We start from the raw sequence: 15,113 nt of genomic DNA on the forward strand, positions 1-15,113 counted from the left end.
ACCATAGTGCTGATGATTCAATGGTGCTTTTTCAAATTTTTTGTTTTATTGCGTGCCATGTACATAATTACATTGATAGCTTTTATAATGAGCCTATTGTAGATTTTAGAAATAAGTACAAGTTGTAGGCCAAGACCAGCTTTTTCAAAAGCACTTAAGTTAAGTGACGTAACTTCAAAATTGCTTTCCCCAATCTGCCTTCTTCTATTAAAACAGTACTCCTTTCCCAAAATGACAATTTTTTTTATAGACTCAATAGCCCTTGAGTGACTTTCTCTGGCAGATTTTACTTCAAGAAAAGGGAAAAGACAATTCACACTCATAAACGTAGCCAAAACGCCAGCTTTTTTGAAAAGCACTTGTTTCCATATCGCGATTATGACATGGTACGTGTAAAACTTCATCTGGATCTGAGTATCAATAATTAAATTTAATTAAAAATCCCAAGTATCATGTAAAGAGGCAGGTGATTGCTTGGTGCATTCTGGACGGAAGGGCGGTGACCATTGTCCACTCACGTGTCCAGTGAGTGACCACGCGAGGTTGCTGGTTGGGAAAACCCCGCTATATAATATATATATAACTCTCAAACTGACGTCGACGTCATGATAACGGCTTTAACTGAAGCCACGCGTGATGGGAAATGGCCACACAATCAGCCATATCATAATCCATCCTCTTTCCGCATTTCAGAATAGCGCAGCGACTGTATCGATAACGTTAACAAAGGAGAAAAACTGCTATGAAAATTGAAATGGATATGGGCGTAGCATACACGTGCAGAATTCACGATGGGGATATTAGTCCGTTTTTCGAGGAAGAGGCGTGGAACCAAACGTATCATTGGTGAGCCCTTTGAAGTCTGATACATGTGACCTGTCACGTGACGGCATGGCACGACGGATGACAAAGTATTTTGTCCTCTACGAGTATCTTTTATAAACAGAGATATTCAACAAGTTTGTTTTGACAGAACATTACAGTGGTAATTGAGACGTTTTAAATCAAACGAATTATTGTTAAAAAAAGACGTTTTCCCATTTAATGATAAACGATGCCTGATTGTATAGCAGATGATTATTGCATTTTGTTGGGAGGAAAATATCTGAAGAAACAGACGTTGGAATTCTTTAAAGTCATAAACATTCCAATCTAGTTACGTGAGATGCTGCTCCTGGAAGTCCCAGCGACCACACCCAACAAGTGAATGTACAAACAAGGAAAATCTACATGTTTTTTTTATTAGGTGATCTGTATGACGTAATCGAAACACTCATTTTTATATTCTTTTGGGTCTTTTTCCAGTAGTTTCGTTAAAATGTTACTAAAAACCAATGAGTCAAAAAGTTTTTTTTATAGAAAAATGCATCTTTTCAAATAATTTGTATAAAAACGGCATGGCAAGCTGAATGTGCATACTGTCTTCGACATTTTCTAGATCGATCCAGTTCAACAACCACCACCAACGAGTAAGTACTGTACATTCAGGCTTAGAATTTAGATAAAACCACAATTTTTGTAATCCTTCGGGTACCGCTACATAACAACAGCGCCAACGAGGCCTTGAAGTAGTTTTTTTTCTATGTACTTTTTTATGCGGCGGATTTTCTAAATTAATGTGGTGGTCTTAGGGTACTCGGTGGAATTTTGAGGCTACATAAGTTACGAGCCAGAAGTTTTACGCTACAAAAGTAACATAGATTTAGATCTACGTTATATTGTGTTTTAATGACAGACTCAATTTTACTGTAGCCCTTAATAAAAGTGTAACATAGGTTGGTGTTATAACAGGAAAACATGATGTTGGCTAGGTTTTTTATTTTATTTATAGGTTTCAGCCACAAAGGAAAAAGAATTGTGAAAATTTCTTTTAAAGCTGAAATAAAAAAACGTGCTTGCAAATAATAAGGAACAAAAATTATGATTACATATCCTCGCTTTTCTTCAGATCATGGCCTTCATCAGAGCATACCTGGTCTGTATCATTCTTCTTGCCATCGGAGCTTCGTCGTCCGAGTTCGGGCGTTTCCGGCACCGTTTGCGTCATCTTCGTGCGGCTTCGCTGGTCCTGAGGGATGCTGCAGACGATACGTTAGACAGCGCGAAGGAGAACTATGTGAGTCCAACTTGCTTTGTACTCGTCTGTACTCGTCTTCGAAATGTCTGAAAATGTAATCGGCATTTCATTGACAAATGTATCAAAAGTAACAAAGTTTATCAGAAAGGTAAGCTTAAAACACATGGAAGGATCTTTCATTATCAGAGAAGATTGTCGTCATATGTATGTTGAATAGACTATTAATATATCTTTTTCACTAACTTTTTTAAACATTCTGCTTTATATGGCTATTAGTAGAAAATTCTGCGGTGTTTCTTCTGGTTTCTTGTTATCAACAAACATAAGCAACCCCTCCCCTTGAAGGAATTCACAAAGATATGACCTCTTTCTTGCCGGAGACTTCCTCCCTTCTGCGAAAAACTTTCCTTCCACGAATCGGAGGAACTAATGCGGTGAACTAACGCACGACATACGTGGTCATTCATGCCTTCTTATGTAACACCCATGGCAGGACATACTATCCCGCCGACTGACCTAAACACAAAGAAAGTGAACCAGAACAATAAGAGGAGGCAACCTGAGAAGCTACACATGCATACAATCGCTTGGGTAGCATAGGGCAGGGTAACCTGGAATCCATACTGTTTCAAGGCAGTTACAGTCAAGCTCTTTGGCGACAGAGCTGACATATGCATGCTCCCGACGAAATTTTGCCTCAGCCCCTCCTTAATAGTAAGACTGTTAATTAGATAAAACTCACAGTGTGGGCAAAGTTGGGATGTGGGGATATGGAAACTTGCAGTGCCGAGAAAAATCAACATATATGCACAGACACGGGAAATACATGTTCAGGGGGTTCTGAAGCATACTTATGAAAGTACCTATTTGTTCCAGTGTGCAGATGAAGAGTGCCCAGAGGGCTTCTTGCAGGGGATAGGAAACCCGCTATGCCGACGGGACCGTGGATTCTTTAACGTTACGCCATCCGCTGAGCAGGTAAAATACTTTCACAATCCACTTGACATACTTCATTTCTTCCCATGCATATCGTATTGAGAAACTAAATGTCCGAACAAGTTCAGTAGGGTCAGTCTAACCAACACCTGCGGGGTGAAGTGTGCATGTACAAATGTATGACAGGACGTACTGTATATGACCATTCGCTGTGTGCCTGTAAAGCTGGTGTGTTACGCCAGAGGGCGGTTGTACCGGTTGTACATCACAAATTCAGATACTTTAATCTACAGCTACAGTTGATTCATCACCATCTACTGGTTTCTGCATCTGCACTGTTTGAAATAGTTTTTAATGTATTCTTACTCATTTATGCAGTGGTATTATGGATTGTCGACTGAATTATCTACGAATGTACTGTCTATTCGAAAGTAGTAGAGGTACCAATGGTTGATATATTGTTATCGCAGATTGGTGCTGAAATCGCTGAAACGGACCTGGCGCTGAAAGTGTGGAGCTGTGTTCTGGAGCCCGTGCTTGAGGAGATGACCGGAGACGGAGAGGGAGAGACCGTCGAGTCTACAGCTAGCATCGCCTCACAGGTGGAGGCCTTGCGGGAAACGGTCAGTATGCTGAATGCTAAGAAGGCCGGTAACGACATTTTTCGTCTCGATCCAACGCAAACCATTTCGTTGCCAGTGGACGAAATTTTCCTGTTCGCAGGCGACGAAATAGTTTGTGTTGGCGACGAAAGTTACCGTTATGGGCCTTCGTGGTTTGAGACAGTTGCTGGCATCAGAAGATAACGAACTCACGTCTACTGACATACGCAATGGGTATGGTATTGATAATGTAGTATAGTATGTGATTTTACCTATTCTAACCCTTTTGTGTCTTACACCGACGAAGTGCAGTAATGCCTAACATATCGTCCTGACGTGCCTCGTGAGATTTCGCAAAGTTTCTCAACGAAGTTCCGTCATCTTGTTTTTCAGATGGAGAGCATGGGTCTCCCACAGGCGTTCAACGATGCCCCGTGCAGCCTGGTACTCCTCCAGGCCTTCAAACGTCACGCCGAGACCTTAACTGATCAAGTAAACGTCATGGTGACAAGCATCAACCCGCATGCGCAGAAGTAAACTGCAGTCATCACGTCATTGAATAGCGTTGCCCTAGAATTGTTTTAGTTTTACATTGGATGTAGTTTTATATTGGATGCAGTTTTAAGTTGGATGCAGTTTTAGATCAGTAGTAGTTTTAGATTGGTTGCAGTTTTGTATCTGTTATAGTTGTGATTAATCCATCAGAAGTTCATGCATTATAGCCTATTGAAGGAGTGGTTTGGCGGCACCACGCTATAAATGTATCCACTGTACAAGTATAATGTTAAAGATTTAACGTATCGTCTAGGCCTACCGTAGAGTCATGACGAATGCATAAATGTAGCCGTAAGAGCGGAAGGTATTTAGAAACATCCAACACGTTTTCTAACATATTTGAAGATCTTTGTTACTTTGTAGGTTCTATGAACCATATAGTGTCCATTTCTGTCAGAAATGTAATATGTTTGTCCCATTGGACGTCCTAGCTTGCTATCACGCATCATGATTTTCGAGAATAAAGAGTGCCATTAACGAAAAAGAATTTGAGTGTTTCTGAATTAAATGAAGCTGATATGGCATGAAGTGGTGGGAAGTGCTACACGGAAGAACACGCATTGCCTGCACACAATGATATAAATGTACTTAATATGTTAGAATTGCAGATATTGCAGAGAATGGTTTGATACTGTTGGAAAGGATAGCTGCCAGCAGTGTTGCTTATGATAAATGTACGTCCACTCCGAGTCGTGACTTGGCTGAGACTGATGTAGGAACAGGTGGGTCCCTCTTCTTTATTTGGTATAATTCGTAGCACGCGTCCTACTCACTATGTGGTCTACTGAGAACATAGTTTCTATCTCCCACAATACTGTCTTTTAGTATAGGTAAGATCCGGAACACTGTCACACGTTTTGGATACAGAAGGGACTTGCTATAAATATATGGTATCAATTAGACTGACTCATGGTGAGAGCTTGACAGTAAGAGATAGGATTTAAGGTTTTTGTCCGACAAACATTCCCCATATTTACTGGGGCAAAGACGTGACCATACGAGGGGCAGCTAAATACCTGAGGAGCAAGAATGGAGTGAAGTGACGGCAATTTGTAGTCTTTCACATTTCTCCTACGGCCGCCCTGAATTAATTTTATGGATGATATCCATGCATATGCGTGCACCGGTTTTGACGTGTTTTTTAAACAAGGAAATCATTGCCTCTATACGGGCAAATGGAAGATTAGGGTTGTGTACCTATCAACACCTGTTACTAGTGGATACAGATACGCAAATACACAAGAACCGTCTCCAAGACGAGAATCGCATGAACATTAGCCATGTAAATCCTCATATAAAGATGATTTTATGACCACGAAATAAACCACAAACAAAAGACTGCTGTTTATATGTTTAACCAACATGCAAAAATTGGATAACCTTGTATAGGTCCATGGCCAGGTCCGGATATGTTTTAGTTACACAGCATGTGTACCTAAAAGTGAATCGGAACTTTTTTCTCGTATAAGCCACAGTGCTCTGTTCTGTATTCCTTCCTTCTGACTCACGCCGACGAACATTATATTACATTATATTACATTATCCAGCAGCTGTGACATGGACGTTCACAGCAACATGGTTACCAAGAACACGGGTGTGGCTACATTCTGGAAACGGGTGTGGCTACATCCTGGATACGAGACACACAAGGTCAAACAGGAAATACACGGGGTCACGTGACGTCAAAATCTGTCGTAAAAGCTAACAGAATCACATGCGTGGCAGTGTCGTTAGCCTCGTAACCCAGGTGAATTCAAAACATCTACAGTTGCAATGGCCTCATGCGTTAAAGAGGGTTCGCTGTGTATGCGGCAAGTTGCAGGTTTGATCCCGAAGACTTTAAAATGGTACATAAATACTGCAATATCTCTTCAGCACTCAGCACGTATGGGCGAATGGTAGTTAAACATTGACCACTGCCAGTGAACTCACCCCATCAGCCCCCTGTTGTAGTGCTTGCACTGCTGTGTAACCATTGACTACAGAAACACTGTTGGGCACGTTATGATGTTGGAAGGACTTTAACATAACATAACTAACGGAGCCATGACATTTTACACCCCTCTACTTCTTGTGTGTTGGTTTCTCATTTGCCTCTCAAAATGTATGGATGAATGACTGAATGAATGAATGAAAAACGAGTCACAAACTGCAAACGTGTACCGTAAGACATTGGTCATGGGAACGTATGGGCCTAAGAATTTGGCCAAACAGACTGGGTCAACCCTACTCTTCTCGATAAGTATGTTGGGACCTTTAATGTGCAGAGATTTAACGCCTGAGGATTCCCCATACACGATACCAAATGTCTTAACGTCCCCTCCGAAGGACATCATGTTTGCTGATGAAACTTCTTACATCCATGCCCGAGCGGGATTCAACCCTTCGTCTTTCGGGAGTCAAGCAAGCCTTTGGCGTACATTTCTAAAGATATTTCACAGACAAAGAACCACACACATTGACCAATAGATATAGATAACCATTTCATGTATTTTCTTATCGTGATAGAAGTGGGAACGTCCCTTTTCCATCCACCATAATGTAAAAGATGGTAATGATGGTAAAACTAATGCTGATGCCGTTGTTGAATCTATGCGTGGGTGGCACACGCCTTAACATTCTTACGGTAACGCCCATCGCGATGGTCATGATTCAACATTTCAAAGGGATACAGGAATAAGGTGTGGTTTAGGGGCTATAACGTGGCAGTTGCTTTAAGAACTCAGAGTTACATCATTAACAACGTGACGTTCCTACCTCGTGACATGGTCTGTAAGGTGTGGTTTTTCGTCACGCCACAGTTTTAAGAACACGTGGTGCCGTGAGCGTAGCAAACAACAAGGGGATAGCCCGTTAAATCCTGAAGAAATCCCTGATAGTGTTATTTCTTGGAGTCTTACTTTCTTGTGTTAATTACGGATTAATATTTATGACTAGATAAAAACAATACATTGTTAGTAACATCGTTTGCAAGTGTTGTCCGAACATTTAGATTTTGAGTCTCGTGGACAACTATGTTAACTACCTTGGTTAACTACAGAAGAGTGCGACGACCACAACGGCAGTCTAGCAACAGAACCCACTAGACTGTTACCCTTTGAAAAGAGAACAACAATGGTAGCTGAAACTAGATACAGATAGATTTGTGTATAGTAGCGCGCGTGACGTCCTAATTACCAGGTATAAGCATTGTAAACGTTAACTACATCATCAACTGAATGCCAACAACAACATTTAAGTTAAAACTCAATTAGATCAGCAAAAAAGGTGCTATCATATAAATTCTTTGCTACTTTACGTTCACATTCGATAATGTGAGCTTTTCTGACAGTCACATTGCTTTTATGAGAGTCAAATGGCTTTTCTGACTGCCAAATTGCGTATCTGACGGTCAAATCACAAGAGGACGTTTAATATTGTTTTTCAATTTCCTGTATTCCACGTGCTCTATTGAGTCATTCCGTGTACTGTATTTTTCCGTAGCATGGCAGCGGGCAAAATACCTGAGCTAACGTGTGCTAAAAATGGAAACATCTTTTCAGCCAATTATCCCGTCGTTCTTATAAATAAGGGCTCAAAAACGGTATTTCACTCAGAAACTCTCTTGTCAGAGACCGTGTGTGGAAAGAGAAAAAAAATCAGGTAAGCCGTCTGTCTTTCTAATTTTTCTTCTCAGTCCTTTTATCCTTACTATATTCAATCTATCATGATATCTACCGTGTGAGTGTGGTTTATCTAGTATTGAAAATATATATATAGAAAAAAGTATTTTCTAAAAGGTGTGATTTTTCAAGATGCTACCAATCCAGAGAAGCCTAGAAGAGACTGATTGCGTTTTGTTTTGTTTCTTCGAGAAATCTACAAACGAATTTTCAAATCCTGGCCGTTTTATTCTTCCTCCCTAAGCAAAAATGGCCTTCGTCAAGATCATCGTACTTTTCGTGGGGTTCTTCCTGCTTGGCACCCCGGGAGCGCTGGGACATCCCAGGCCGGCGCGATCGTCCCCCGACCTGAGGGAGCGCCTGGGCAACCTGCGGGATGCTGTCGAGGTGCTGGAGACGACCGTAGACATCGCTTACAACGGCGCCAAGGATAACCACGTAAGATTCGGAATTGTTTTTTTATTCAACCTTAATTTAATTCTTTTTTTTTTTGTAATTGCATTTTAAATTATCAATATATACATAAATGAAAAAGAGGAAGAGAAAATTATATCAACGGATACAAACATAAGCCACGGATCCAACGATACATGATAAGTACAACAGTGGGAAATACATAAGAGGTAGAAGATAAAACTTATAGATTGTTTGTCTATTGGAAATGTAACAGGGGTACATATGTAATGCATGCAGATGTAAGGGTAATATCCAAGCTTATGTAAGGGTCCTTCTGTCTCAGTGTTTTACGTTTGTATTTGCGGCATGTATTACGTATTTTTAGCAGTAATTTTTAGGAGATGGCGAAAAGCAAAAAAACATGCTGCAATGCTATAAAGACGAATCCTTACATCTGCTTGGAGATCACGTGTAAGGGGTTTCCCTGCCATGATTCAGTTGCTTGGCATCCAAGCGGAAAACATAACTAGCCATTTTGAAATTTCCAGGAATTTACCATGACTTGTACGTGAATTCTTCGTACTTCGTTCCCTGTAACTTCCTGCACGTGCTGTCTGTCCTATTGTCTATTAAACGGTGTACCTCTAGTAGTAGTTCTGCGAACGAAAATGATACCTGCCGGAGTGACACATTATAGTCCTTGCAAGTTGCAACAATAGCTCGGGGAACGCAACACCACAGAACCGGCAGTCAGTAACATAACCCTATTAACACAATCACGTACTTGCTTCATTGTGCCGCTGCAATGAATAGTGCGTGATGTATTTGTCAAGTATTTGGCCTTCAAGATTAGAGCCTAAGACACTTCTGTAGCACGCATGGCGGCGTATCTGGGGTAGGACTTGCCGTTTTGTTGTTTGCCTTATAAATACTGTATATGGAAGCATAATAATACTCCTACCTATTGCAAGTTGCTTCTAAGGGTCATTGCTATGGGGGCAAACGAACCTATTTTGCTACTGTGCCTGTGCCGGTCGTCTTATTCTGACATGTGTGATGTTCTCTTGCAGTGCGACAACAACGTCTGCCCGACTGGCTTCTTAGAGGGGTTGGGCAACCCGCTGTGCAAGTCGCGACTGGCACCCTCCAACTACACCATGACCATCCCCCAGGTAACAAACCAGTTAACTTTATCTTGATACACTTTTCGAGGGACGTTGAAACCCTGTTTGTATTAGAATACCATACATGTAGTTGACACTGCGTGTGCATCAGAGTACCATAGTTGAAAATGTGTGTTTCCGAGTACAGTAGTTGAAAAGGTGTGTGTTTCCGAGTACCATATGAATCAGAGGTACTATACGTAAAGATTTGTGTGTACCAGACGCGCAGTGTACCATGATAGCTGGCGCTTAGTGATTTTTATTGGTCGGAAATGCTGCTGTCTTTTAGGTGACAGTAAAAATGGTGGTAAAAAGGCAATGGACCAATGTGTTTGTTCCGTGTGTTTTATAGATCGAGTCAGACCTCGTGACCAGTCAGCTGTCTCTGAAGGTGTGGAACTGTGTCCTGGAGCCCGTGCTGGAGGACCTGGGGCCAGACTACCTTGGGGACGAGAACGACACTGGGCTGGACAACATTCCAGAGGGCGTTCGTCAAGTCCAGCGCACGGTAAATACTTAATAACGTGCACATTCTGATTAAACTATATCAATAATGATAAATGTATTACAATATTGCTCGGGATGAACACAATGGTAGAAGACTAATGTTGTATGCTAATGTTGCTACTCTAAATCTCAAATGCTGATTGTCTAAACTTGTTGGGGTTTGACTTCGTTTAGGAAGCAGTGTAGGAAAAAGAGTGTACTGCGTGGGGTCTGTGATTCTAAGTGGAGTGAAGCTTCTTTTCGTCTGTTAACGTGGAGAAATAAGGAAATTATGTCATAGATACAAACAAAAGAAAAAATAACCAAAAATAAGTGAACCAGTGATCCTTTTTATGAATATGTCTTCCACAGATATACAAATACGTAAAATGCTGTTTTTAGTTATATTTTCAACTGCATGTGTTCATTGGCGCTAATGATGTAACGTTATATTTGCTTATCTATTCATTCATGTTTGTTGTTCTTGTTTTTGTAGATCCGTTCCCTCGGGATTCCCCAGGCTGAGCACGTCCGCTCCACCCCCTGCAGCCTGGTGCTCCTGCGCACGTTCAAGCGTCACCTGACCTCCGTCCGCCTTAGTCTCAGCGTCATGCGGACCGGCATGCAGGCGCACGCGCAGTGAGGCGCAGCTATGACGTCACGAAAAACAGTGCCAGTCAGGCAGCTGGAAGCGTATAGAACTATAAGCCACCTCACAGTTCCTCGTGCACAGTTGTTATGTATTTTTGTCTAAGGTTTAAGTTTAAGGTCCCTCAATTGGTTTCCAATTCGTTTACTTCTAAATGATGTTAACCTCTGACCTTACCCACAATTCGCCGCGGCACTGGAACTGTGACATGGCTAATTGTTCAAGTACTTCATATTGAAAGTTTGTTTGCTTGCTTGAAAGAGCGATAATTGCTTTGGTAGAAAGTATCGTGCTTTATTAGCTATAGTTTATTGATATTTATCTGATTCTGTTGCCTTGGATCAGTCGTATTTATTTATTTATTTGATATTTATTTGGTTCAGAAATAGAAAGTGGGTCTAAGCAATGAAGCAGATAACGAGGAAAGTTTTTATATTAGATTTAATGATATGTACACCGAAGGAGGAGTCTTTGCTTTTGATATCTATCAATTTCACCTGTAACGTCATTCTTTTGTGGAGCACCAAATTAGGATATAAAACAATGACAACTAATTATGTTCTCAAGAACAACGTCACATGGATGATTTCAAACAACATTTGTTGTCTTTATCCACGTTGTAAACACAATATCGTGTACACTATTTCGTGTTGGAAATATGAATGTAATCCCTGTGGGATACCATTATGTTGATAAAACAGAACGATGAAAGAAATTAATTATTTGTCATCAGGTAGCTTCATGAAAGCTAGGGTTATGCTAGTAGATAGATTGCATTTCTCGCAGCAAATAAGTAGCGGCACTGTAGAAGCGACACGTTTACGTGTACATCTAGAATTATGCTGACGAAGAGTTAAGATTACCAGTTTTGTTGGTAATTCTGTTGACATTTAGCATATGCTTCAGCTTTTATACGGAATAAAATACATTTGTGGGCAAATCTGTCTGTTCTTGTTGAATCCTTACTCTGAAGACTTGTAAGGTGACTGTTTTGTTATATTTATCATGTGACGTATGTGAAAGAATCGCAGGTGTTTATACCATTCCTGACTTACGCTGTCAGAAATGGTGTAAAACACACATACTTAAAATCGATGAAAGAACTTAATCCGAGACACGGATCTGTTTTCGTTCTCATACACGCAAATTGTTCAAAATTCAGTGCTTTCATAGAAACTGTCCACGTGTGGTGTCAAGACAACCAATTGTACCTCTATGGATTTGGAAGCACTTATCGAATCCACAGCAACAGATGACCGTTCGTTAGCGACATCTAGTGGTTTAAACTAGTATTACAGTTTGAGCTGCACGCAGAAGTTTGGCTACATTTGCTGGATTACATACTTGTTCGGATACATACATCTGGGTTCATAGAGTGCACCTAGGCCTGTACCTTTTAAATCATTGATGCTTAGCTAGTAGCAAAAGAACTTGGTTGAAATGTGGCAGAAATGCTCTTACATCGACTGTGGATGAATCAACGGATGTTGCTAGTTGCTTTGTTCTATCATAAATGGAACCTTGTTTTCTTTTTGATGATTTTTTCCATAGATTAAGATTTTGAATTGTCCAGTAGATATAGTTACGTAAAATGGTCTTTATACTTTCGATGTAATTATATAACTTTGATAATAGATATACAAGGGTAACCAATATTCTACCTACCTCACGCTACCTCACGCACCTTATTGCAATATATATGAAGTTGATAGAGGACGTTTCTATCAGCTACCAGAGCAACTTTGAAGGGAACGCGTACGGTAAGGTAAAACAGTCATCCTCAATGCACACCGGATGGATATAGAAGAAGACATTGGCATCCGTTTAGATGAGACAGGTTTTCGTCAACATTTCTTGACATCTAATTGTCATCAAAGTTAGAGACAAACGTATTGTCATGTTCCAATCCCATGGTCATGTTCCAATGCTTTGCGATCACTCAACAATTTTATTAAAAGTGTGTAAAATCTGTGAAAAACACAGAACAGATGGATTAGTCTGAATGCATGTACGATATACATGTACTAGTATGCAGTTATCCGTCCATGGGAACTGCTGTCGACGTCGTTTGATATCTGACAGAATTTCAAAATCGCAGGCCTTCTCTACTGACAAAAAGGGAACAGTCAACGATAGAGGGACTTCACTTTCAACCACAGGTCAACATGTTCTCACAAACAAGAAAAGACGTCGAAGTGGCCCCGTCTCAGTAGACATGACCTTTCACCTCTTGGGTGCACGGTAGTTGATTAAAGTTTAAAGATGGCGACTTCTTCCCTGTGAGCAGACTCCAATAGCCCGGCATAGGTGACTGCACCTGTACAAACTAACCCATTGATACACGATTTGTTCAATCAGGAGAACTTAATCCAATTCTATGGTCTTTCTGATTACTATTAATTTAGAAATAACGAGAGAGGCTTATCGAACAATAGACCGTGGGGTTTGGCTGCGGTCAGTGGAGTGATAGTAATGTGTCACAAAGCTCTGTCACCGACTGGGGTGATGACTTTATCTCGTCAAAATGGCCGGCAGGCGTTACAAATTGAGTTGGAGACTGAAGTGAGCAGTTGTGATCTTTGTGAAAGCGTCAAGTGTTGTTCTGTCAGACAGATTTGTGAAGTTGGGAGGGAATTGTAATAAAGTCAAGACTAAACTGATGCTAAACAATGACATATCAAAGTTGCAGCTAGTATTAGGTATATTTCAACAATACGCTAAAAAAGAACGATATAAGTTAAAACATATCTTGCGTTGTACATAGACAGCAAACATTTGCAAACTGGCATGGGTACTTTGCTCATGTATCTACATAGTAGTAACATACATGTGCATTGATTGTGAAAGACAAACTCGTCTACGGAAAACGTTTAACATATTTCTCGGCAAAGAGTTTGCAAACTTTTATTACTGTAACGCTGGATATATACGTCGTCTTATCCCAAAGTTTAAGTTCAGATAGTCCAATGGAAGGCCATTACCATACAAAATATCAGAAGTACCTGCAAACCATTAGGTCTGGAAAGATGCTAGAATAAGAGAAAGATAATTGTTATAGTTCTTGCTTTCGTAGTCCATGAAGCATACACAACTTGAACAGACCTTCGGGAACGACTTTAGCTATCTGTATAGTAATCTGTTCGTCATTGAACAGAACAAATGAGGTTTATGATGTGTGTGTATCCAGGAACTTCGGTTGAACGTCAAGGTAGTATGTCATCTATCTTATCACGATGTACAAAGAGTTGTAATCTTAAAAGGTTTAGGCCGTTTTCTTTACACATGGACTACTCCACTGTATTCGGTGCTTGAGGGCGTGTTTGTGCAGGGATTAGTGTACATATTCAGGATTAAGTTGGTGCTGTGAAGAGGAAAATCTCTGATCAAACCCCTGACTGGTCAAAGTCCTTCCGTCGCCCCAGGACCAGCTTTGATTGTAACGCCGTACAAATCGGCCAGCTGAATTGGTCGGTGGAATAAAGCTTTCTGGTGGTAAAAACACCCCCAGGCACGCAGGTGACAATGGAACGGTCGGTGATAATGTTCTATCAAAACACTTTTATTCGGCACTGATCTTTTGATCTGTGAAAACTATTGAGTTCCTACCTGACTTGTTGACAGATAATGCTGGCATTGTTGGGACTAATAGGAACGGTGGGAGGGTGGTGGGTATGTCCCAGCATCCTTTGCGCACGCGCTGGGATATTCTTAGTCTCCAAAGCAAGAATTTTTGACGTCTGTGACCAATTTTTCAACTGACTCGAAACCTACATGTCGTTTTTACCGGACTGACACCGTATGTCACATGTGGAATCATGCATTAAGCTGGATGAAAATTGTTCTTTCCTTTGTGACAAATATGGCTTTGAATGGAAGATGAATTGAAAGAATCGTTACACACAAAACAAGGAGAGAGGATAGATCCTTACATTGTATACCTGAATAGAATGATGGTTTGGTGGGCTCAAACCAAATGCCCAAGCATCTTTACGCGAACAAACCGTTTCAAACTGTAAATACAAAATTCTAAGTACTATTTTCTTGTTGTGTCAGTTAAGACAGATATATAGATCTAAAGTTTATAGACATTGTAGCTGATCAATAGGTACATGATGTATCACAAAGATGCCCCACGTACATGTATGTTTGTCAGTCGGTAGATCATACATATAGCTGATTGACATGAATTATTCCATTCTATTCAAATCATTTTATTATATTCTTATTATTGCAATGGTCAACCCAGGCCGCATTGCTGATATATAACACACATCAGATGAACATTCACGTATAACTTAAAGTTAAGGTTGCATATACAATCGGAATTCCTATTACAACTCACAAGTATACACCAAAACATCCACACACAATTTCGTCAAGATCCATCAAAACAACATTGAATTTGTTGCATTTCGACCACAAATCAATGTAGTGGTTAGCTTCGCTGTAGATATGAGTGCTATCTCACACTCACAGTGATAAACCGCAAATTCCCTTCTCATCAAAAGTCATCCCGGCGAGAATCATGGGAAAACAAATGGCAGGAAAGCCGGGATTGCCGATATATGACCTTAGGTCAAATGTCTA

The 15,113-nt window shown here is 40.6% G+C and overlaps 1 protein-coding gene and 1 long non-coding RNA gene across 2 annotated transcripts; both read left to right on the top strand.

Annotated features, from left to right (window-relative positions):
- The first annotated feature begins 2,696 nt into the window (after nucleotides 1-2,696).
- LOC136429299 (uncharacterized) lies at nucleotides 2,697-4,631 on the top strand. The gene is made up of 3 exons (XR_010754731.1): nucleotides 2,697-3,055; nucleotides 3,484-3,636; nucleotides 4,009-4,631. It is a non-coding gene; the product is annotated as an uncharacterized lncRNA (long non-coding RNA).
- Nucleotides 4,632-8,081: 3,450 nt separating this feature from the next.
- LOC136429407 (uncharacterized) lies at nucleotides 8,082-11,459 on the top strand. Its single transcript, XM_066419239.1, has 4 exons — nucleotides 8,082-8,270; nucleotides 9,299-9,400; nucleotides 9,744-9,899; nucleotides 10,374-11,459. The coding sequence occupies exons 1-4, from the start codon at nucleotides 8,082-8,084 to the stop codon at nucleotides 10,518-10,520; spliced, it is 594 nt and encodes a 197-aa protein (XP_066275336.1). The 3' UTR covers nucleotides 10,521-11,459.
- The last annotated feature ends 3,654 nt before the right edge of the window (nucleotides 11,460-15,113 follow it).

Source organism: Branchiostoma lanceolatum, chromosome 3 (assembly GCF_035083965.1).
Source record: "Branchiostoma lanceolatum isolate klBraLanc5 chromosome 3, klBraLanc5.hap2, whole genome shotgun sequence".
NCBI classification, from domain to species: Eukaryota; Metazoa; Chordata; class Leptocardii; order Amphioxiformes; family Branchiostomatidae; genus Branchiostoma; species Branchiostoma lanceolatum.